This window comes from Meles meles, chromosome 5, assembly GCF_922984935.1.
Source record: "Meles meles chromosome 5, mMelMel3.1 paternal haplotype, whole genome shotgun sequence".
Taxonomy (NCBI): domain Eukaryota; kingdom Metazoa; phylum Chordata; class Mammalia; order Carnivora; family Mustelidae; genus Meles; species Meles meles.
Genome location: NC_060070.1, coordinates 1,550,454 through 1,574,268, shown reverse-complemented (window position 1 = coordinate 1,574,268; position 23,815 = coordinate 1,550,454). Strand labels below are relative to the sequence as shown.

The 23,815-nt window shown below is 55.3% G+C and overlaps 1 protein-coding gene across 2 annotated transcripts in view; it reads left to right on the top strand.

The window, feature by feature from the left end:
- Positions 1–23,815, top strand: part of SMOC2 (SPARC related modular calcium binding 2) — a 137,204-nt gene that overhangs the window by 56,369 nt on the left and 57,020 nt on the right. The window contains exons 5-7 of one of the 2 annotated variants that reach the window (XM_046005615.1): positions 2,772–2,819; positions 5,745–5,828; positions 7,140–7,214. In XM_046005615.1, the coding sequence (XP_045861571.1) occupies positions 2,772–2,819; positions 5,745–5,828; positions 7,140–7,214 (207 nt within the window). The remainder of the gene's footprint in view (positions 1–2,771; positions 2,820–5,744; positions 5,829–7,139; positions 7,215–23,815) is intronic. The other variant, XM_046005616.1, reaches the window with a different exon arrangement.

The following is a 23,815-nucleotide window of genomic DNA, read 5'->3' as shown; positions in this document are numbered from 1 at the left end:
AGGAAACAAAAGTGAAAATGAGCTTTTGGGACTTCATCAAGATCAAAAATTTCTGCAAAAGGAAATAGTCAACAAAGCAAAGAGGCAGCCTATGGAATGGGAGAAGATATTTGCAAATGACAGTACAGACAAAGGGCTGATGATATCCAAGATCTATAAAGAAACCCTCAAACTCAACACACACAAAACAGATAATGTATCAAAAAATGGGCAGAAGACATGAACAGGCATTTCTCCAACGAAGACATACAAATAGCTATCAGACACATGAAAAAATGTTCATCATCACTGGCCATCAGGGAGATTCAAATCAAAACCACATAGAGATACCACCTGACACCAGTTAGAATGGCCAAAATTAGCAAGACAGGAAACAACATGTGTTGGAGAGGATGTGGAGAGAGCGGAACCCTCTTACACTGTTGGTGGGAGTGCAAGTTAGTGCAGCCACTTTGGAGAACAGTGTGGAGATTCCTTAAGAAATTAAAAACAGAGCTTCCCTATGACCCTGCAATTGCACTGCTGGGCATTTACCCCAAAGATACAGATGTAGTGAAAAGAAGAGCCATCTGTACCCCAATGTTTATAGCAGCAATGGCCACAGTTGCCAAACTGTGGAAAGAACCAAGATGCCCTTCAACGGACGAATGGATAAGGAAGATGTGGTCCATATACACGATGGAGTATTATGCCTCCATCAGAAAGGACGAATACCCAACTTTTGTAGCAACATGGACGGGACTGGAAGAGATTACGCTGAGCGAAATAAGTCAAGCAGAGAGAGTCAGTTATCATATGGTTTTGCTTATTCGTGGAGCATAAGGAATAACACGGAGAGGAGGAAGAAGAGATGAGGAAGTGAGTTGGGGGAAATGGGAGGGGGAGAGGAACCATGAGAGACTGTGGACTCTGAGAAACAATCTGAGGGTTTTGGAGGGGAGGGGAGTGGGGGTTCCGTTGAGTCTGGTGGTGGGTACTAAGGAGGACACGGGTTGTATTGGAGCACTGGGTGTGGTGCGTAAGCAATGATTCTTGGAACACTGAAAAAATATAATAAAAGTAAAACAAAAAGCAATCTGGATTTGTGGAGAGAGGCTTGAAGGGAGAAGCAAGCAGAGCAGGGCCCCAAAAGGTTTAAGAGAAGGCCGCACACTGGGGCCCCCTTTCTATCCCACAGAGTCCTTAGCGGAGGTAGAACCGTGTGTTTAGAAGCCTGGAGGCTCTGGATATCAGGATATCATCAGCCCTTTGTCTGGAGGCTGGGGGGTGAGCCCCTTGGCTGCTGCCCGGAGGGCTGGGCACACCACAGTGCTTCCTGTCTGCTAGAGGATCGAACCTTCCAGAAGTGCGTCACTTGGCTGCTCTTAGACCGGCGGCAGGAGGAGTGGGTGTGTTTCCTCCCGAGCTGGGAGCTGCAAAGAGTGGCCAGAGCGGATGCACTTCTGGAGAACGGTCTATTGTGTGTGCGTTTTGTTCCTTGAGGTAAACCCGCTGACCTTTTGGGAGAGGGTATGAGAACCCACCACCTTCGTGTGATTTCCTCCAGTGTTCGAGAGACTGAATTTTTTCTGCAGGGGTGTGTTAGCTTCTCTGGGCGGTGAGACCTTCCCCTAGGATGAACTGCTGGTACATTCCCTCCTGTATTACTGTTACAGCCCAAGACACAGGGTAAACATTCTTAAATGTCACCAAGTCTGCATCTTCAGCTTCAATGTTGGTTTGTATCTCAGCATCACTTTCAAATTATAAGACAAGTCAGTGGGTTTCACGTTCCGTGTGGTGAGGTGTTTTCGCTAAGGCGTGCCCCCCAGCAGGAGACGGTGGTGATTCTCAATGAACCCTCAGTTTACCTGCATGGATGGTTCTGAGTGCAATTAGCAGGTGGACTCCAAATTCATTCAGAACAGAATTTTCCTTTTTTAGTCCTTCGAGCACATGCAGTAATGCGAGGGAGACAGTGCTGGTTGCGTTTTGAGCTCCCGGGGAAGAGAGAGCACACCTCACAGGGGTAGGGCAGACCTCTTGTTGAGACAAAAGTGTAGTCATGCCCTCGTGAGTTTCTCCCACAGCTTAGTGTCTTCCCAGCATTCTTCCGCAGAAAGACAGTTCCTGGTTTTCTTTTGTATAGAATGAAATCCAGCGGAGAGCAGGGTTTTCTTGATCTTTGGTCACATAACTTTTTTTAAAAAAAGATTTTATTTATTTATTTGACAGAAAGACAGAGATCACAAGTAGGCAGAGAGGCAGGCAGAGAGAGAGGAGGAAGCAGGCTCCCTGCTGAGCAGGGAGCCGGATGCGGGGCTCGATCCCAGGACCCCGGGATCATGACCTGAGCCGAAGGCAGAGGCTTTAACCCACTGAGCCACCCAGGTGTCCTGGCTGCATGACTTTTTATTTAAAAAAAAGTTTCCTTTTTAAATCTAATGTGCTGTGCTGCGTCAACATGGCAACAAGCATGTGAAGGGTATTAGGGCATTTCCAAGTGAAGGAACGGTGATGTGTGATCTGCTTATTGCCTACGGGAGCGCATGTCCTCACGTGCGTGGCCAACTAACGGGTCAGCCGCAGACGTCGGAACTCGTCTTTGGTTTGCTAGTCGAGGGCCTGTGACTGCAGACGCCGCCGTCACCTCAGCATACACGATGGCCTGTGTCGTTTGACTGGGAAGCCACAAGCACTGTGAGCTGCTCAGAGTGGGACCCAATATTTGTAACAACTGTCGGCGACCACTTGGAGCCAAAAATAATTTTTTCCTCGTTGTCCCCTTCTAGGTTCCGTAAATGAAAAGGTGCCCCAACGGGAAGGCACAGGAAAAACAGGTAACTATCTTAAAATAAATTTCTATGATGATAAAATGTAGCAGCTGATTCAATCAGCGCCTTGTTGACGTTGTAATGCAGACTGTGTGATAAGGAGAGCAGGTGCACTTGATTACTTACTCATTCAACACCCATGTATGGTCCGTTTAGGTGGGCAGGGACCTGCAGGGGTGGCGTGTAACCCATGCTGCCCCGTGAGGGCCTCCCAGGCATGGCTTTGCTGGGACCCCCCGTGTGGGCAGGTGCCACAGGGGTCTGTCCCTGTGGGAGGGCTCCACATGTGGTTGTGGAGTCTGGGCAGTCACTGTGGCCCATCAGAAAGAGGGGTGTGCTTTCCACCTGTGACAGTCATGTCCTTGGGGACTGGGGACAACAAGAACCAGGTAGAGCAGCTGGCCGTGTGCTTTTGGAACCCCTCCGTGGCACCTGGTTCATCTCACACAGGCCACGGCGCACCTGCCACGACCGCCCACGAATCCCACTTATTCTCTGTGCCCTTCCCACAGCCATCGTCCTGTAGACCCAGGGAGGTGTTTTTTCTCCTTTATTCTATATCAACTTTTAAAGTCAGAAGTTGTTTTCAAGGGAAAATGAAAATTTTTTAGAATCAAACTTTTAGGGATTTTGTTTTCTGATGTAGGTTATAGCGTATGACCCAGTAGTAAAGGAAAGTGGTATAAAGCCAAGTGGACCTGGGTGTCCTTCTGTGGCGGGCGTCGTCCCTGCCCTGGGAAGATGGCGGAGTCCCTAAAGTTATGAAGACAAACGGGGGATAGGCACCTGGGAAGGCGTCAGCCGTGAGGACGGTGTGCAGGGGGGGCTTGATGGGAGTGTGCGCAGAGCAGCCTCGTGAAAGAGGGGGTCGTGGGTGGGCGTGGAGGGTGTGGACATGGGGATGGGCGTGACCTAGGACAGAACAACCGTGTAACCAGGGAAAATCGCCCATTTTCTAGGGGAAAGACGGCTGCAGGCAGAGTCAGAATGCTGCCTGGAGCAAGGGTTTACGTTCGGAAAAGAACGTTCGATGACCAGCTTGGACTTGGGCCTGTGAGGTCCCAGGGCGGGCCTGTCAGTAGTTTGCAGAGCGAGGAGGGGACGACATTCGTGATCACGCAGTCAGAGGCTCGGGGGCAGCAGTGACCAAAGGAAACTCCTTCTGACGCGGTTTCCTGGTGCAGGGCCTTGCCGCGCACCGCTGAACCCACTCTAGAGGTCAAACGAAAATCCCCAGGGAACGGGTGTGTGGCACAGAAATTAACTTAAGGCAGGAACACATTCCTTCTACTGAAGGCTCCTGATAGACGTGGACACAACAGAAACAACGCCTGAAATTAAGCCGCCCAGCTGGCTTGTGGATAAAAGCGAGGCCTGTGCTAACTCTAGTGGGAAAACAGAAAGCGCGCCGCGCTCCCCGCTGTTGTTTCGTTGTCGTGGGTCTCAGTTCAGTCGGGGCCGTGTGTCTGCCATGCTGGACAGACACACGGTCCTGAGTGTAGACGGTGGTGGAGGGTGGTCATGCTGATGGGGGGAGGGCCTGCACCAGGAGACGCAGGGGCCCCTGGTACCAGAGCTGGGGGTGACGGGGGCCTCATCCTCCCTGCCGTGCCCTGAGACTCACCCGCCATGAGTGAGCTGGGATGACTTTTTAGGCCGGCTCGGACCCAGTGATTTTGGGAGCAGACTCGTGGCCCCACAGCGGTGACGTGGCTGGGCGTCCGTAAAAACGTACAGCACTCAGAATGTGCTGACTGACATCACTTCAAAGGACTTCTGACTACGTTTGGTACAGTGTAGACACGTCCCCGTTTAGTTTTAGTGTCTGGAGGGAGGTGACGAAATATTGATGGGCGTACAGGTACTATCCGTGTTAGAACTTGAGTTTCTCGAATAGGCAGCATTACATCTTTTCAGTGTTCTGACAGAAAGCAGTGTTTGTTTTTCCCAAAAGATCGCTGCGTGTTCAAGTTTTTTAAAAAAGCTTTTGGTTTCCCCCCAAGAAGAGTTTATGAGAAACTTCGTTTTTATTCTTCAGACATCTGGGAAATTCATGAATCACAGATAAGCCTTGTGGCTGGTCCTTATCTCCCGCACTATTTAGCGTATTTTAATCCCGAAATTATTATATAACAGAATTGCGTGCGCAAGCTTGAGGGAGAGGCACCAGCTGGCTCTTGGGAGCCCCACAAGGTGCCTTGTGACTGCCCCGTGGCCAGGCCCCGCTCTCCCAAGCAGACCCCAGCAGCTCCTTCTCCACATCTCCCTGGCAGATCTCAGAACTGTCTAGAACCTTGGGCTCTACCAGGGAACCCACAGTTAGTTTTTTTACTGATTAAGTAAAGGTTGTCCACGGGACCTATGCCTCCAAAGAGAAGGCAGAGCGCTGCTGTGACCCCCCGGCCCCCCGCTCTGTGACGTCGACTCTGGTCCCTCCATGCGTCCCTTGCCCCAGCTCCTGCAGGGGTGAGGGAGGGGCTGATGGTGCAGGGGTGCCCAGAGCAGGAAGTCAGACGCGACTCTTCGATCCTGACCTTGCTCAGGAAGATGGTGCGGGGCTGGAGCAAGCATATCTAGCGTCCCCGAGTCCGCCCATGTCTCTGTCTTTGGTCACCCCGACTCACTGTCTCTGCCGACACGAGTCCCCTCCCCACTGCTGTGTTCCTGCATATCGTTACTCTGTCTCTTGCTCGCCCGTCCCAAGCTGCTCTGGCTCCCAGGGACGCCCAGCAGCTCCCTCAGGGTCGGTTTTCAGCCGGCACACGCCTTACATGGCAGTGCACCAGGGCCCCTGTGAGGTTTTTGGGGGGCCCCTGCCAGCTCCGCTCACCTGAGCCCCGGGGTGGTGGTTTTGGCTGATGTGTGGGGTGTGTGCAAGCCCCCGTTTCCATCCTGTATGCACACTTACTGAACTTACTCTCATAATTGTAGTCTCCTTGCAAATCTTTTCCGTTCTGAATTCAGATGATGCCACAGCTCCAGCGCTGGAGACTCAACCCCAAGGAGATGAGGAAGGTGAGCCCGGGAGAAAACGGGGTCTGGCTGGGGGAGGACGGCGGGACGCATGGGAGGACACGGAAATGCACGGGGCCAGTCGTGGGCAAGGACAGTGGACATGAGCCCGGGAGACACAGGGTCTGGCCGGGGGAGGAGGCGGGTGTGCTCGGGCCATCATGGGCCTTGGAAGTGCAGGCAAGTCACGCTGCTGGGAGTCCTCACAGTGGACTGGACTTGGCCACTTGCACTCTGTGAGGGCTCCTGCCGTCCTTCCTGGTGGCTCTGGAGAGGGCTCGTGAACGGGGCCATGTGCTTTCACACAGCACGACACAGAGGTCTTTTTTTAAATCAAAATTTATGAGTTGAAATTGTATAATTGGGATGGCATAAAATATTTATTTCCAAGGGTGTAGACACGCACGTCCCGTTCCTTGTTCATGTGTCATGTCTGACGTCCTGTCTCCACCGCAGCGCAGTGCGTGAGATGAGACATGCGAGGTCCCGTGCGTGCGGGTGCTTCCAAGGGTTTAGAGGTTTGTAGTCATGGCAAAGGTGGATTGCCCATTCCTAGTCTTTCAAGCATCGCCTTCGGTATTTGCCAAAGGCTCACAGGTTCTCAGGTCAGAAGGAATGAGGGTTTGAAGATGAAGAGATGAGTAAGTCAGAGACTCAACGGTAGAATGACAAGAAGCTCCGTAGAGAGCGGGAGCAGGAGGGGCTCACGTCCGCACGGCCCCGAGTCGACACAGTGTCGTCAGTCACGGAGTCCGCGGACGCTGCGGGTCTGAGTTCACAGGCCGCGAGCGCGGAGGGTGGCTCTGCTGTGGGTCTCGGGCCCGCGGTGTGACTGGCGCACACGGCAGACACTCGGGGGTTTGTCCAACGGTACTGCGGAAAGGGATCGTTCCTGAAATGTGCCACGCAAAATCGTATCTTCCGTGTTGTGGTTTGTACCGAGTCTTCCCTGAGCAGAACCGCGTGTGCCACACGAACGTCCCCTCTTTGCCACACAGGGTGGGTGTCTTTTGGGGTTTCTCCCTGGAACCCGCTTCTTTGAAGTGAGGCCATCTGGAGACATCTAACTCTTATTTACACTCCTGGATGAGGAAACGGGGAGGAAAAAGCATATGCCCGGTGTCTAAAATGTATGTTCTTCTTGCCTTTTGTCTCACATGCGTAATCATTTTAACAGTTTCTTTAAAAATGTGCGCTACGTATGTACGGAGCGCACCGCCTTTGGCCCGTGGGCTGCCTGCCACGCTCTTTCATCGAGAGACTGTGTTTTCAGGATGCACTGAGAATAACCATCATGTTGTTTCGGTTTCTTAGATATTGCATCACGTTACCCCACGCTTTGGACGGAGCAAGTTAAAAGTCGGCAGAACAAAACCAATAAGAATGCAGGTAAGAAGGGGCCCGACGTTGCTCTGTGCGGAGGGTTTTAGTCGACGCAGGGAGCGGTTTTGTTTTCTGGAAGCTAAGCATACAGTCCATTTGTTTCCTCAATTTTTGGTGACTCATGCAAATGATTCTTGTGACTTGACCACCAAAATGTAGCTCAGATATTGGTGTTTTTATTAAGTTTTCGAAGTTCCTTAAAAGGGTTCTCTGAAAATGTCAAGCAAATGAGAGCGTCAGCATAAAAATAGAAGTATTTGATACTAAGTCTTTGTTTTTGACCTCATTTCAGAGATGTCTGAACACTTGGCTAATTTAGTTCAAAATCCTCAGAACTGTGTGGATTGCATTTGCTACAAAGGAGTGTTTGACAGAGTTTTACATTTTTAAAAAAAGATTTTATTTATTTGAGAGAGAGTCTGCACATAAGAGGGGGAGGGGAGGAGAAACAGACCCCCCCCACCCCCATCCCACCCCCCGCTGGGCAGGGACCCAGACTTGGGACTCGATCCTGGGGCTCTGGGATCCTGCCCCGAGCGGAAGGCAGTCATGTGACCAGCTGAGTGCCCGGCGCCGGACAATTCTGCTGTTAAGGCGCCGTTTGAAGCCGTGCGGTGTCTCCGATGAGAGGTTTTCTGAAGCGGACTGGCTCTGAGCGCTCCGAGGTTAGTGGGTTGCGTGCGTGCTTGTGTGGCTCCTCCAATGGTGGCCCCGTGTGGGACGTGAGAGAGAGTGTCCCTCCAGGGTCGGCGTGTTCAGCTGCCGGGGACCACAGACTAGTAAGGGGCGGCGTGCGACGGCCTCAAGTACGGGCTGTGAGCGTCTGCAGGAGAACAGCCTGAGAATCCCAGCTCGGCCGCCTGTGGTTGCGGGTCCTCCCTCCTGGTGTGTTTCCACGCCCACTTACAACTCACAGAAAGAAATCGGAAGTTCTCCCCACGTTCAGGATAGGAAGGATAGTTTGTCTTCCTGACGCGCACGCTGAGAGGGACTCCTGACGGGAAGCGCCGAGTCTGGGTGTCTCGAGGCCCCTGCAAGGCCCAGGACAGAGGCTCTGCAGTGGGGACTGTCCCCGACCCAGCACCCCCGAGGCAACATGGAGAGTGAGCCGCGGAGGCGCCTTGGGAGGGCTGGGGTGGGGCCGACCTGCCGTGTTCCTCTGCTGCCACGTCGCCAGGACGTCCCCCGTCACCGCCTCCAGCCCCGCAGCGACGCTCAGCTTCCTTGTCACTGCCGCGGACGCCACCTGCTCGCGTCCTCCCGGGCTGTAGCCCCGCCGGGCTGAGATGAGGACAGGAAAAATCCACGGGTCTGACCCTCAGATACATGCGTGCAAATGGCAGGGAAACCGTAATCATGTTTCTAGAATTTGCACTTTTTCTCCCGAAGCCATTGGGAGAAGTCTGTCCTGTCGCATAAAGATAGCAACATGCATGCTTCTCTGAGCAAATTCAGAAATGGGGAGTTCTGCTCAGTCTTGTCACTCTGATTCCCAAAGCGGTCCCGTTAGATTTGCCCTGTAGCGTGTGACGAGCGCGGGGGAGAGGAAAACGTCGTCTGTTTTCTGTGGGTCTTGGAGGCGTCTCCTGGGAGAAGCGGGGTGGCCGTCCCCGAGCTTCACTTGAGGAAGGCGTAGGAGGTGATTCTGCACGATGTCCCTGGAAGTGTGCATTTTTCTACGAGAGCAATTTGACTTGTCAGAGGACATGATTTCAGGTTTTGACAGAGTAAGCTGCCTGTGGACAGACGCGTCTCTGTCACTTGTCACCGGCTCTTACCAGAGTCGCAGGCCGACGGCCGCAGGCCAGGCTCTCGCCGTGTAGGGGCTGAAAATGATGTTTTGGGAAATGCCCATTTACCTAAGTCACCCTGGGCTATGATCTGATTGTAGTCAGCCTGCGTGAGCAGACTTACAGAAGACGATACCCGGTGGTGCAGGGACACGGGGCACGGAATTCCTGGGCTCTCAGTTGTCTGGGTGCACGTTCTTTCCAGGGTCTGAAGAAGGTCCCAGCAAGCTGGCGTTTTACAAAATGAAGATAGTCTTGGATGGGCGCCGTGAAACAGCGAAACAGCAGAGACCCTAGGGCTGGCGCAACGACCACCATTGCTGAGGTTTCAAATGCAAAATGAGCTTCAATTTTAATGTTTTCATTTAATTTTTTTTTAATATTTTATTTATTTGACAGAGAGAAATCACAACGAGGCAGAGAGGCAGGCAGAGAGAGAGGAGGAAGCAGGCTCCCCGCGGAGCAGAGAGCCTGATGTGGGGCTCGATCCCAGGACCCTGGGATCATGACCAGAGCCGAAGGCAGAGGCTTAACCCACTGAGCCACCCAGGCGCCCCTGTTTTCATTTAATTTTTAATTTTTCAATTTTAAGGCAGGGGAGGGACAGAAGAGGGAGAGAGACTGTCAAGCAGGCTCCATGCCCAGCGCATGGCCTGATGCAGGGCTCGTGTGCAGGACCCTGAGACCATGACCCGAGCTGAAGTAAAAAGTCGGAGGCTTAATAGACTGAGCCACCCAGGTGCCTCTAATTTCTATTCTTATTTATGTTTACTATTTTAATTTATTCAACAGAGAGCGAGAGATCACAAGCAGGCAGAGAGGCAGGCAGAGAGGGAGGAGGAAGCAGGCTCCCTGCTGAGCAGAGAGCCCGATGCGGGGCTCGATCCCAGGACCCTGAGATCATGACCTGAGCCAAAGGCAGAGGCTTAACCCACTGAGCCACCCAGGCGCCCCACCCCACTAATTTTTATTTTTAAAAGATACTTTTGCTAACGATCTTCTCTGATAGAAGCCGGCACATTTATTTAACGAAGCACAGATAATTGGTGACTGTTGGCTCTACTGTATATTTTTTAAACAGCTGTTTGTCCTTACTCTTTCGTGCCCTTTCACGGAAGAGACCAGACCGGGAACACATTTCTCTTTTGCTCTGATGTTTCTTTGTGAGTTAAAAGTCCCCCCGTAGGGGCGCCTGGGTGGCTCAGTGGGTTAAAGCCTCTGCCTTCGGCTCGGGTCATGATCCCAGGGTCCTGGGATCGAGCCCCGCATCGGGCTCTCTGCTTGGCAGGGAGCCTGCTTCCTCCTCTCTCTCTGCCTGCCTCTCTGCCTACTTGTGATCTCTATCTGTCAAATAAATAAAATCTTTAAAAAAAAAAAAAAAAAAAAAAAGTCCCCCCGTATTTGCCTGCGAGCTTGTGTTAACATGATGTAATATTACTTATGCTGCTGAGTATGCAGAATGCGATCACCGTGCATAGTGAGTATGTGCCGTGGGCCTGTGGTCATCTTGCTTTGGAACATTCCGTGGAGTTCACTAGGAGGGACCTTTCCTGCAGAGGAAAATGGGGTTCTCCGGTCAATGAGAATTTACACATAGTGGGCACTCAGTGTTTATTAAATTAGTAAAGAGTTTGACCATTATGGTTTCCACTGGCTCTCTGATGGGGTCACTACTATTTTTCCCTAAAACTCAATGAAGCAAACAACAGAAAAAAAACAGATAACTAGAAAAGAGAATTAGTTTCAGTTCAGTTTGACCATCACACTTTTATTAAACGAAATTCAATATAAGCATGAATGAAATCATCTCTTGGTGATTCATTCAGCAAGAAAAACATCAGTCCCGTTACGTGAGTCATTATACATCGGTGAGTGAAACCTGAAATTGTGCTTTGGGTGAGAATGTGTGACTCAGTTTTCCTTCTCACTGTAAAATTGAGAGTGTCAACCACTATCTTGAATCATTTATTCTGTGGTTTTATTTCTATCCAATAAGATGTAAAAGTTGATCACAAAATTTTACCAGATGAGAGGTTTTGTAACATATGGTCGTTGAATTATGTACAACTCGTGTATGGAATGTGGCGGGAGTCCGGAAACTTCTCTCAAAGTGCTCTCTCACTGAACTGGCACGTTCTGCCTCTTCTGTCCTGTCGAGTCACGGGTCGGGGTTCCTTTCGGTCTTTAATGATAATCTGATACTTTGCAGATGAGCAGATTCAGGAATCTGCTCTTGAGCCCTGCGACAGCCCGATGGTCGTGTGGCGTCCGGACCACTGGGACCAGGCCTTGTCACCGTCCGCAGCCTCGGGGTCTGGCTTCAGAGCAGCACGCACATGCAGGGCTCCCCTTCAGGACAGGCTCGCTCTGGGGGCGACAGGGTGACTTGGCCACGTCCCTCTTTGAACTCGCACACGCTGTCTTTCTTGCTTTAACGTCGGTGTTCATTTTGGACACTTACCTCAGGTCTGTGTCTGAAAATATCTTCACCGAAGTCAGTCGCATCTTAGTGCCGTGAGGAGGTGGCTTGCCATCAAAGGCTTCGCTTTCTCTGCTCCGGAGGTGGCCGTGATGGAGTTGGGAGTGAATGTTGGTTCTGTGACGTCTGAGCGACCCCACACGACACGGAGAGGAGTGCCCGCGGCAGCGCTCTGTGGGTCTGCTGGTGTGCCGGGGGCTCGGGGGACCGGCCGACGGTGGCTGATGCCTCCTGCCAGCTCCGCACGCCCCAGCAGCAGTGACAGCAGCCGGGGAGCTGCATGCGAGTCCCTCGTGGGCAGTCCTGACCCGGCCTGCGGAACAGGTGGCTGCTGGGGCGCGTCCCGTCTAGGGCTCAGAGGGGCGCGGACAGCAGGAGGGCTGTCACCCCGGGGAATGCTGAGCGTCCTCTCCCTGGGAAGTGCAGGCAGTTTTTAATTTGGAAACCAGGAGGGCCGTATCCGCTGATCCTGATGCGACGCCTGCGCCCCTCAACCTCCTACTTCCAGCAACCCGACAGTTGCTGGGGTTGGGGCCAGAGTTTCCCGATGAGGCCAAGAGGCCTGGTGGGGACAAGGGCACTGAGAGACGCCGGCAGCCCAGGGCAGTGTCTGTTTCTGGGGTGTCGGTGCTGGGGGCCGTCACCAGAGGGTCGTGGGGGTGAGATGAGGGCGGACCCCCTCGCGGACGGCATCCTGCTGGCTGCAGCCAGCAGCATCTGGAAGGAGGACAGGGTCTCGGGGAGTCTGGGGCCCCTGGTCTGCCATGCGGCTGGCGTTCCCCTTGCCTGGAGGAGGGAGGACATTGGCTCCTGGCTGTGGGTCATGGCTCTGCCCAGTGAGGCCCAGGCTTAGGAGCAGGACTTGGGCCTCGGTGGGAAGGTCGCCGACAGGCTCGTTCTGCTACGGGGGGTGAGCTCTGTGGGATCGGGGCCTCTGCTGTCTGTACCTTTGCTGTGACTGTGTGCCGGCCTCCGGGGGGCCACCAGGAGGGCATTCTGTCCTGTGGGCGACCTCACAAGCCTTCTCCGAATTCTGTCGGCTTGGGGTCGGCGAGTGGACTCTGCCGTCGTCCCCTGGGCCTGAGCTCTGTTGCCTCTGCCCTGAGTCAGGCTTGTGGCACCGTGGGGACATGCTCCCTTGGCCAGCAGCCCCGCTGGCCAACATCAGCGCACAGTCCTCGAGGTGTGGGGGACGCAAGAGCAGGGCCCAGAGGGGAACAGAGACGGCTGCGGTGGCGTGAGTTGTCTGCACAGCGACGCGGACACGGGCTTCCCCCCGGCCGCGTGCCCCGGCCCTCCTGCCCTAGCTCCTGTCCTCTGTCCTGTCTGAAGCCTCAGGCCTTCAGGCCCCCACATTTCCGGGCTCGGTGCCTGTGCCACCTCCGGGGACCTGTGCTCACTGGCCAGGGAGACAAGAGACCAAATGGCTTGTGGTTCCCCAAGTTGGAGAGAGAAGAACTTCGCTCTGGGAGCCATGAAACCGGTTGGGAAGGCCCCCGCCTGAGCTCAGAGCCCTCCAGCCTCATCTAGCCCAGTGTTCCCGAGCTGGGGACCACCAGGAGGAGGATGGTGAGCTCACACTCCCGGGTCACGACCCACGGCCCCATTCCCCTCCCTGGTACACAGTGAGGTCCCCAGGGGGCCGTCATGCCAGCATCTCAGGACAGAATTTCTGCCCACGGAGGCTCTACCTGCTGCCTGCAGCCACCCTGGGCCCAAATGCAGAGCCCAGCCGCGCCCCCGAACCTCCCAATCCCTAGGGCCCAGCAGCTCCTGACTGACCCAGAGCCCTGCTGCCTGGCCACATGCTAGGAGTTTCGGAGACGGTGCTCCGTCGCTGAACATTTAGGTCCGCCGCTCTGAGCGAAGCAAGTTGCCCTCCAGAATGCAGCGGGCTCCTCCCAGCAGGACGGGGGCGTCTCAGAGGTCAGATGTGGGTGTGGAATGGGGGTGGCGGGAACGCTGCGTCGCAGGCAAGCGACTCGGCTGCCCTCAGGGAAGACCAAGGAGCCCTGCCACCCTCTGATCCGAGCCCCCAGGTTCTGGTGACGTTCCCCCCCCCCCGTGTGGACATGGACTTGTTCTCCGTGTGAGACGCAGTGCTTGGGGCACAGTGGGACTGAGGCCCACAGTGGGTCACGTCCGGGGTCTCTGTTGGAGGGCGCAGGTCCAGCATCGAGGGTGAGCCCGCTGCCCTGCTCTGGGAAGGTGAGGACCATGACCGATCTCCGCGTTGGGCCAGAAGGCTGACCTCTCTGGCTGCTGCCTTTAATGACCTGGGACAGCGGGTAGACTGCAGAGCGTCCACCGTGTGACCTCTCCCCCGTGGGACACTCTGCGTTGTTGACCATGGCCGTGGGCGTGGAGGCCACCCGGCCCAGACCTGTGAGCATCTGTGCGGGTCCCGGATGACTGAGCTCTCCCCTCCTGGCTTGGGTCACGGTGCCCTGCTTGGCCCTGCTGGGTGGCCGAGCTGGGGCTGGGAGGCAGACACTGACCCAGGACTCCCTCCAACACTGGGGCCATGGCTTGTGGGGGGGGCGCTGTAGGCTTTTCCGCTGGCTCAGAGGGAGGGTCCGTGCGGCGGCTTCGTGGCACTTGGCGTTCTGTCACGGTTTCACGTCCGAAGTTGGCAGTGCAGCGTGTCTTTTCTCTCTCTGCCTGTGGCTCCTCCAAAAGCCGGGCATCGGGCCGCAGACAGGGCCCTTCGGAGACCCTGGGGAGAGTGAGGCCGGGATGGGTGGCCAGCCTTGGGGAGTCTCTGGTTTCACTGGTCTTTTCAAGTCGTGTGTGTGGGCGGGAGGAACCTTGGGGCCCCTTTCGTCCTCTCTGACATCCTCCTCCCACTCTGGGGAAAATGCTTCTTCCTCCTCCTTGAGCTCGTAAAAACAGCTCTGTTTTCTGTCCAGGGGGACGTCCGTGATGCCCACAACGCTCCACAGTTTTATGGAACCCCCTCAGTGGAAACATTCTTCTGCTTTCTTCAGAGTTGATAATTTTTGTTTTATTGCACATATTAAAAGTAGGGCCAGAAGATAATTATCTTTTGATTCTGCTTTAAATCATGGTAAATTGCATTCCCTTGGGGAAAGTAATACCCATTATGTTCTCTTTCTTCATTCCTAAGTTTCCAAGTGTTCATTCCCCCATTTTCCTTTTCACTCTGTTTTTCAAACATGGGATTGCAGAAACACCAAGATAACAGCCAGATTCTGAGTGATAAAACCTGTTATTTGCACAGATTTAAGTATTAAAGTAAGTCCATAACTTCCTTTAAATGTAGACAGTAAAAGTCCATTATTTTAAAAAATATTAATCTCCCCCAAAGTGTGCATAACTGAATTTATTCAGTTTTCCTAATTGTAAGGGAGAGCTTTAATTTCAATCATGTGTAATTCTTAGATTTCAGTATCCAAACTGTGGTTAAAGACCCGGGATACAACGTTTCAGTGTGAGTGCGGGTGTGAGTGCGGGGAGCGGTGATGAGAACAGGCACGTCCCGCCCATTGGGCCTGAAAGCTCGGGCGGGCGTGTGTCCGTCCCAGCTCGGGCGGGCGTGTGTCCATCCGAACTTCGTGCTCTCACCGGGCAAAGACGTGTGTCTCCTTCTCCGCTGAGGTGATGAGCTCTGGTGTTTGACGGAACACCAGATAGAATTTGATGGAATTGGATAGAATGGACGGAAAGCTTGTCACACACCCGGCAGAGTGTCGTGTGTTTTAACGGATGATAGACTCTGGCTCATGTCTCCCAGGGAGACACTTTTCCAAAATCTCTCAGTGGCAGAGGCTTGGATTTAGCCCAGAGTTGAGGTTCCGGATTTCCTACCCCCACACGGCCGGTCGGACAGGCCTGTTCGGTTCCAAAGCCGGTGGGCTTGCCATGAAATGACCGCGGTCGCATCCTCTGGACATTGTCTCTGCGTGAGAGCAGACCGGGGCACCCAGCCGTGGTGTACTTGCCGTGAGCTCTCGACCAGGTGCAGGCCTGGGCTTGGGGGAGGGGCCGGCGTGATGGGAGTGATGGGAGCAGCCCGTGCTTGGGCCACAGGTGTGAGGACGAGGAGGGCGTCAGTGTCTTCACTCCGGAAACCAAAAGCCGAGTTGCGCTTTCCTCGCCATTTACGTGGTAAGGGACACACCGGGCGACAGGAGGTGCCTGGAGAGAGGCAGGTGCACCGCATGCTGAGAAGGGGCTGTGGGGCACCGTGCACACACACAGTGTGCGTGGGAACACGACACACAGAGCAGGTGACGGCCCCTTCTCTGGGTGGCTGTGAGTTAGCGGCAGCCTTTCCTCCAGCAGAAGACCAGCTGCGGCGAGACCCTCCCATGGCCTGTGGGACAAGCTGAGGGCTGGAGGTCACTGGGGCTGGATTGGGGTCCCCTCTGTTCGACCCTTGTGAGTTCCTATCTCTCTGTGTGTCAGCATCTCAACTTCAAAGTGTAGCATGGGGACCGAGCGGGCAGGAGTCAGACCAGGCCGGTGGGGCTCTCCGTGCAGCCAGTCCCCAGGGGTGGGCTTAGTTCCCCGGGGTCCGTGTCTCAGGTCAGTCCCCAGCTTGGCAAGTGGCAAGAGGACACTCCTTGAGAATCCTGTGCCTGTGTTCGTTGTAAAGTTGCTAGAGACCCACGCTGAGAATCTGGTGCTAGAAATTGCAAGAATGGAACAAGTGACAGGTGCCCCGAGGAAAGGCGTGCTGGTGGCCGTGAAGTTCCTGCGCTGTCTGGGCTCCCGATGCAGCCTGCCCTGCTGATGGAGAAGAAACGTCTCTCCTCGATGTTCATGCTGGACGCTTGGCGGAACAGACGTCCTTGGGATTCTGTCTCTACGGACTTCCCACCAGTTAGGTTAAAGACGAAGTCAGAATCAGGGCAGCTCATGAGCTAGGGAGGGTCTTCCTGGACATGACCCACAGGTAAAGGAGATTAGGTTTCCTTCCTCACCCACGGGGAGAGCGGGGTTGGGGGGGCGTTCTGTCCAGGGCGGCCCTCATCCAAGAGTATCTCGTCAGGGGTCTCTCCCTCCCTGGCTGTGCCCAGGTATCTGTGCGGGGCGACCGCACAGAGCTTCGCTAGCCCTGCGCTCTTTCTACCGGCCCGTCTTCCTTCCAAATGGGACAACGCTGGCGTTTCCAGTATAGTCTCTGAGTTGTGCAGCTATCAGCGTCGAATTTTAGAACATTCCGTCATGCCGACTAAACCTCGAGCCCCATGTGCCCCAGTGGCCATTTCCCTTGGCCAACCCCCAGCCCCGGGGAACGCTCATCGGCTTCTGTCCCTGTCGAGGTGCCCATTCTGTGGGTTCATGGCGGTGGAGTCAGGCAGCTGTGGTCTCTGGAGACCGGCTTCCCTCATCCCTCGGACGCTCATGAGGCCTCGGAGCTCGAGCTGGTGTCTGGGGGCCTCACCAGCTCGTGCCTGAGCGACATTCCGTGGAGCGTGACCACCTTCAGGCTTCATCGCTGACGACATTGGGTTGTTGACAGTGTTTGGCAAGTGAACCAGGGTTCTCTGAACACGCGTGTGTGCGTTGGTTGTGGACAGTTTTCCTTCCCGTCGAGGGCCGAGCTGAGAGAACCGCTAGGCTCTGTGGCGACTCCGAGTTGAACATTTTTGGAGCCGCTGAAGCCAGTGCTCTGGGGGGACCCTCGTCAGAAACGCAGGAGGCTTCCAGCTTCTCTGATCCTCTTCTACACTGGCTACTTCCCGTCTCCTAAAACAGGTCCGGCGGTTTGATGATGTGTGATGTCTCGTACTCTCCCAGGGTTGACCCCCATTTCCACGGTGACAGACGATGGACCCCTTGACGGGCTCGTTGGCCGCTGGCATGTCTTCCCTGGAGAAATGCGTACCCTGTCCTGCGCGCATTTTAAATATTTGGTTACTCACCATTTTATCACGGACTTGTTAGACGTCTTCACATTTTCTGGATCATTTTTCAGTTTCTTATCAGATACATAATTTCCAAATATCGTATCCCTTTCTGTGACTTCTTTATCGACGGGCTCCTTTCAGTCATCAAGACTTTCATTTTCGATGAAGTTCGTCTGTTTTTCTTTTGTTGGTCACGCTTTGGTCCTGCCCATAGGACACTGTAGGACTTGAGCCCCTTCTGGGGAAGAGAGAACGCTGCAGCCCCTCCCACTGGGGGCTCCACGCGGACACCCCATGCACCGACGGGAGCCGCGGGCCTCATGCATGTGCCGCCATGCCCCGCTGCTTCCTCTCTCCTGAGGTTTACCTGAACCATGAGGTTGATCCTACTGGGTAATTTCTCCCCGTGAGGTTGATCCTACTGGGTAATTTCTCCCTTCACCACGAACAACTCCCCCCCCCCCCCTTTAAAGCAAGCGAATCCGGTTAGTGGTTACACCAGCAGGAACTCTGAATAAGGGAGGAATAAGAGGAAATGTTATAACAGAAAAAATGTGTTCTGCACGGTACAGACTTACCCTAAATTCGCATTTAACCTGTTGCCCACGTGATGTGTCCACTGCCCTCAGGAAATACATTTCCCTGGACTCAGCCTTCGTGTCGCTCACCTTAGTGGAGAAAAGCTTCTTGGGTTTTGTGCAAAAACAAGTGTTAACGGAGCATGTTCCTCTGCGAGAGCCGTCGCAGCAAAACCTCCCAGACCGGCACCTTAAATAATAATAAACATCGGAGTTCATTTCTGTCCATCCTGGAGGCTGGGAGTCCAAGACCAGGTGCCGCGGCGTGGGCTCCCCGCGAGGCTCTGCTCCTGGGCACGTGGATGCCACCTTCCTTCCGGTGCCCGCGTGGCTTCTCTAGTGCGGGTGTGTGCCTGTGAGGACCCCAGCCAGACCACGGCAGGACCCGGCCCCGTGGCCACCTCTAACCTCAACCAGAACCTCCTTAGGAAGGGATAATTTCAGAAACCCTGTCTCTAAATACAGTCACATTGGGGAACAGCTGGGGCTTTAACATATGAATTTTTGGGGCGACACAGCTCAGTCCAAAACATAGAATTATTGCAGTGTGACTTGCATTTGGATGTTTTGAACCCAAAGGAAACTTATCGGCAAGGAGGCTCAGCCTGGAGCCTCGGTTGTCTCCAGCCTTCGGCCGTCGGTCGTCTCCCGGCTGGCGGACGATTCCAGCGGCTCCTCCTCATGCTTCTCTCTGCGGTCGCCCCGATGCTTAGTGTCTGTGTGGAAAGTCCTTCACAACAGGAGTGGTTTTATGATCCGTAAAGAAGACTGATTCTCGCGATGGTGCCCCTCGGTGCGACCGTTCCTGGTGAGCTACAGTGACATTGATCCCAGGGTCTCGACTTTGGGAGGAAGACAGAGTCGAGAATTTCCCCCAAACGTGGCTCTTGCTTTCATCATCACACATATTTTGTGTATTTCAATGGTGATCCCGCCCCCATTTTTTTAAAACCAGCCAAGTACAGTTGATGTGAATGAAGAAAAGATTCATGTATTTTATAAGGGTGTGAAAGTGTGTCGGCCGCGTAAGCCTGTGGGGATTTTCCCCAAATGCTGCTGGGCCCCCGCGCCGGACCTTGAGGTGTGAACCGCTGCTGCACAACTTCTGTGCACTCCGCAGCGACGCCTGCTGTGGGGAAAATGCAATCAGCTCCTCGTCACAGAGAATCAGCCTGTACTTTGTCATTTGTGGGTTTAGTCAGGGACTAATGGTGGGTTTTCGTTTCAGAAACGAAATTTTTAGTTAGGCTGAAGGTGTGAGAGGAATTGCCAGCCTTTACTGTCGTTACTCAACACGGCCTGTGCAGAGCGAGACCGCTCGGGACACGGGGCGGCACGCGTGGTCCTGCCGAAGGGCACACACCCGCCGGGCACGCGCTGCGAGACGCGGGCAAGAGGCTGGTGACGCAGCGCGGAGGAGAGGTCAGGGCCGGCATCGGCGAGGAACACTCGGCCAGCAAGGGGAACAGGCGCTCCGACCGCGTTCCTGCAGCTCACGACGGCTCGGACTTAGATGGGAAGGCGGCTTCCAAGACGCGTCCTGGCCAGCGGGTGTGTTTTCGCTCTCGTCTGGAAGCTTGGAAATAAGTTTGTTTTCATGTTTGGTGTTACCCTACCACAAGGAAGAGGAGGATATTTTCTTCATTTTAGAAGTTCGTTTTTAAAACAAACAAAAACAAAAATTTCTCTAAAATGCTTGGTTGGAAAGAGAGTTTTTATTAGCTCAAGATTTCTTTTATTAATCTGAAGCATTTTTCAGTCATGGTGTGTTCTCATGATTGCCGGGGTGTTGTCTCTCCAGCCGGGGCTCCAAGTTCTGAAAGGAACTTGTTCCTGCGGCACCGCGGGCGAAGGGGCGTGACGGCGCCTGCACCCGCCGACACACGGCTTTGAGCAGGTGCTTCCGCGCTTATTTGACGTCTGGTTGTCTTCTCCGGCGGGGAGTCTGCTCACGGCTTTTGCCCATTTTTCAAGTTGTCCTCTTGGTGCTGAGCTTTAAACATTCTTTACACCTTTTCGATGCCGTCTTTTCCAGGTCTGGGGTTTGCACGTGTTTTCTCTCTGTGGCTTGTCTTTGCGTGCTGTTTGCAGAGGAGACGCCGCCTGCTTTGACGCCGCCCGGGCTGCCGTGGCCTCCTTCATGGCTCACACCTCCGTCCTGTCCGAACGGTCTTCACCAAACCCAAGGTCATCGAGACGTCCTTGGTGCTAGCTCCCAGAAATGTAGCTTTACATTTTACGTTTCAGTCTATGACGGATTTTGAGTTCATTTTTGTGCAGCGTGTAAGGTCTGTGTCCAGATTCCTTTTCGGCCCGTGGGCGTGCAGCGGTCCTGGTGTCCTTGTTGAAGAGTGTCCTAACTCCTGCCCTGTCTCTGCTGCTGCTCCACACGTCAGTGAGGTGTGGTTGTGGCGTCCGCTTCGGGCCTCTAGAGCGGAGCCGGGACGTAAGTGCTGAGACAGCGGCAGCGCGTGAGCCGTTGGCTGGGAGCGGGCGCGCGGGCGAGGAGAGCCTCCGGAGCACGGCTGGGAGGTCGCCTGCTGGACGGGACGGGGCCGTGGCGATGCCAGCTGTCGGCCGTGCTCTCTTCTGAACAAGCTGAAAAGTCCCAACCGGGCCGGCCCGGAGGCTCCCCGGGTGCTCCCAGCTTTGCCGTACTTGCTCAGTCGCGGTCGTGGCTGGAAGGAAACCCTCCCTCCCCAGCGTCTTCGTGGGCTGGCGTTTGGGCCGCTGCTCCTTGGCGACGTGCCCCCGGTTGCAGGGAGAACAGCAGCGCTGAGAGACCTTCTGTGGGGTGAGGCGCGCCGGCATCTGCTATGGGGCCTCGGTCCCGTCAGGACAAACAGGGCGTGTGCGACCCCGGCAGAAGGGCTCCATGTGGCTCAGAAGGAAATCGACGAGAACCCCTGAGGCGAGGGGACAACTGACGAGAACATAACTTTAGCGAGTGTTTAGACACGCCGCCGTCCTGGGTGGAAAGTTGGCCCTGCTACTTCCGGTGGGGACGTTTCTAATGCTTCCCTGCATTTGTCTCTGCCTTGTTGACTCAGTCTGGCAGAGCATTCTTCTGGAAATCTATCTTCTTTTCTCTCCTCACGTCTTCGCCTTTCCCAAGAGCGTCTTGCTTGCAGGGACGTTCACCCCACTTAGCTGCGTCTCCGAACTGGGGTCGGGCGGGGAGCGCAGGGCGTGAAGAAGAACCGTAGGAACCCGTGTGCGTTGCAGGCCCCACGTGGGCTGCTCCTCGTTCCCCTGCAAACGAGCTCGGCCTGGGAGCGTCTGGCCCTGTGCGGGCTCGCAGCTGCAGACACTCCTTGCTCAGCGCAAAGTTCTCAAAATGCTGCAAGTGCTCAAGACGGCAGATAGTGACACCAAGGAAAATACTACAAAATGACTTGTGAATTCCTAACGCGTGATAACTGGAGGGAACGGCGTGCGCCGTGCGTGGACTTCTCCGGGGACACGGGGCAGGGGGCAGGGAGTGGGGGACATGGAGCAGGGGACCCAGGGCGGGGGACACGGGGCGGGTGACACAGATATTTCACACGCCCCGCCCCCCCCCCACACACACATCGTTCCACTGTGGAGCTGCTCACGGTGTGGCCGCGGCCGTCTGGGTGAGTGGGAGACGCCGGCCTTGGGACTGGTCTGCTGGGTCTGCGGGTCTGGGAACCTGAGGCCTTATGAGGTTCCCCGCATGACGGTTCTGCACAGTAAGACCTGGGAGATGCTTTTCCAGCCATCGTTTGTGTGGCTTTCACACCGTCACGTGACGGGACAGTCTCCCGAAACTAGTTCTTAAGAGAAGGTTCTTAGACTGATGTTAATATTTTGGTCTTATTAACGATTCTTTAAGGGACACATTTCTTTTTTAAAAAAAGATTTTATTTATTTATTTGAGAGAAAGAGCGTAGCAGCAGCTGGCGGGGAGAGGGAGAAGCAGGCTCCTCCCAGGCAGGGAGTGCGACGCGGGTCGATTCTGGAGCCCCAGGGTCAGGGCCTGAGCCGACGGCCGACGCTCACCGACGAGCCGCCCAGGCGCCCTAGGAACATGCTTCTTCATCCGCGGTCTGCGCCTTGAGATTATGTGCTCAGGACATACTTCCTGAGGACTCCTGAAGCTCCGGCCGAAGGACACATGTGTTTTCCGAGCTCTGGGAGCGCGTCGGCACAGCCGCTTGACCGTTCATTCCCGCACCACGCACGCTGCCTGCCGCTCTCAGGGCAGAGCCGCGTCAACCCGGGGACGCCTGGAATCAGGTCAGAGTGTGCGTCCTGGTTCCCTGCGGGGGTGGGGAACTGCCTCTCCGACGGGCTCCCAGGGGACTGCAGTGGGCTTGGTCAGGACGGGGAGCGACAAGGAGGGTGAGTGAGAGTTTTGGGGGTGCTTGCCTGTTGCACAGACACTGCGGACCGTTGGCTGCGTGTCCTGGTTTCCAAGTTCCCACTCCAAGTTGTGGGGTCCTTCCCCCCTCCCTGTCTCTGCACCTGCTTCATCATCAAGGAGCCCTTCTCCACGTCTGGGCTCCGCTGGCTCCAGGGCTTTTTGAACACGCTTCCAGGAATCTAGTGGATTTCTCTTGTGTAAGTTCCAGAAATTATTGTCAACAGATGACCTCGCCTCACCTGCCCGGCCCCGCGCAAACCTCGGTGGAGGGATAAGGGGGGCTCAGTGGTCATGCTGGGGTCCCTCGCTAGAGGTGGGGAGAAGGTGGCTGTGGGCACCCACTGCATGGGCTGACTGCTGGGGGAGGGTCCCCCTGGACAAGACTGGGACAGGGTGCCTGGAACGGAAGCAGCCCCCACCGGGGTCTCTGGGGCTGACCACTGTGTCCCCCCCACCCTGCTGAGAGCCGACCCAGGCTCAGGAAGTGGTGCTGGGCCACCCCGGGCTCATGGCAGGATGGGCGGGGGACAGATTCGGGTAGATGACTGCAGGCTTGAAGGCCAGCAGGACAGTTTGGGTGGCAGTGTGGGGACAGGGGACATAAGCACACAGGATTCAGGCATCAGGAGTAACACGTGCCTTGTGCGTGGAGACTCACTGGTGTGAGCGGGTCAGCAAGGTACAGCCCTGGGCACAGGCAGACGGAGGGAGAGGTGTGTTCTGGAATGTTCCGGCTGAGGGTTCAGAGCTCAGGTTTGCCCCTGAGGGCCTCAGACTCTGCCCCTCACTCAGGAAAGGAGTCCATGTGGCAGTCTGGGGACGAGAGGCAGAGGCATGCTCTCCCCGCTGGGTGCAGGGTCCTGGCCTCCCTGGCCGCTCTCGCCGCGGACACCAGGAGGGCTCTGCCTTCCCCGTCACACCAGCGCCCCGGGCGTCACGCGTGTGCGGGGGTGGCCAGCAGGCCGGAGGCTGCCTTCACACCCACTGCAGCAAACGTTGCCTTATTAGGTGATTTGGTGCCAGACTCGCCGTTTCCTGTGCTCTGTGATCTGTGAAAGTTAAATATTTAGACTCTGCTCTGTTTGAACATTTCTGCCAAAACGTGTTTTTAGGTTCTCCTCCCTAGTCGGGGCAGCCACGGCCCTCGGGCCCCACAGGAGGGCGGGCGGCTGGGGAGGCGAGCTGGACGGGGCGGGGGGAGGCAGGCCCGGCCCGTGGGGTCAGTGCTCATGAGGACAGGACGGGGGGGTCCGCGACTCCCTATCTCTGCGGCTTTCCATCTAACACAGTTGTCCTGTGGCTGAGAAGGAACGTAGCTCTCGGGTCCCCAGCCGACATCGGATGTGGGTTTTCGCTTCCTCATCGATGTTCATCTTTCCCTCCTCGGTTCCAAGTGTCTCCCAGTGTGTCTGTGACCGTCCCCGCACTCTGTGCCTCGCTGGGCTGAGCAAGCAGAGCTGCCCCTGCTGGGACGCGGGGGCCCTCCTGAGAGCAGCG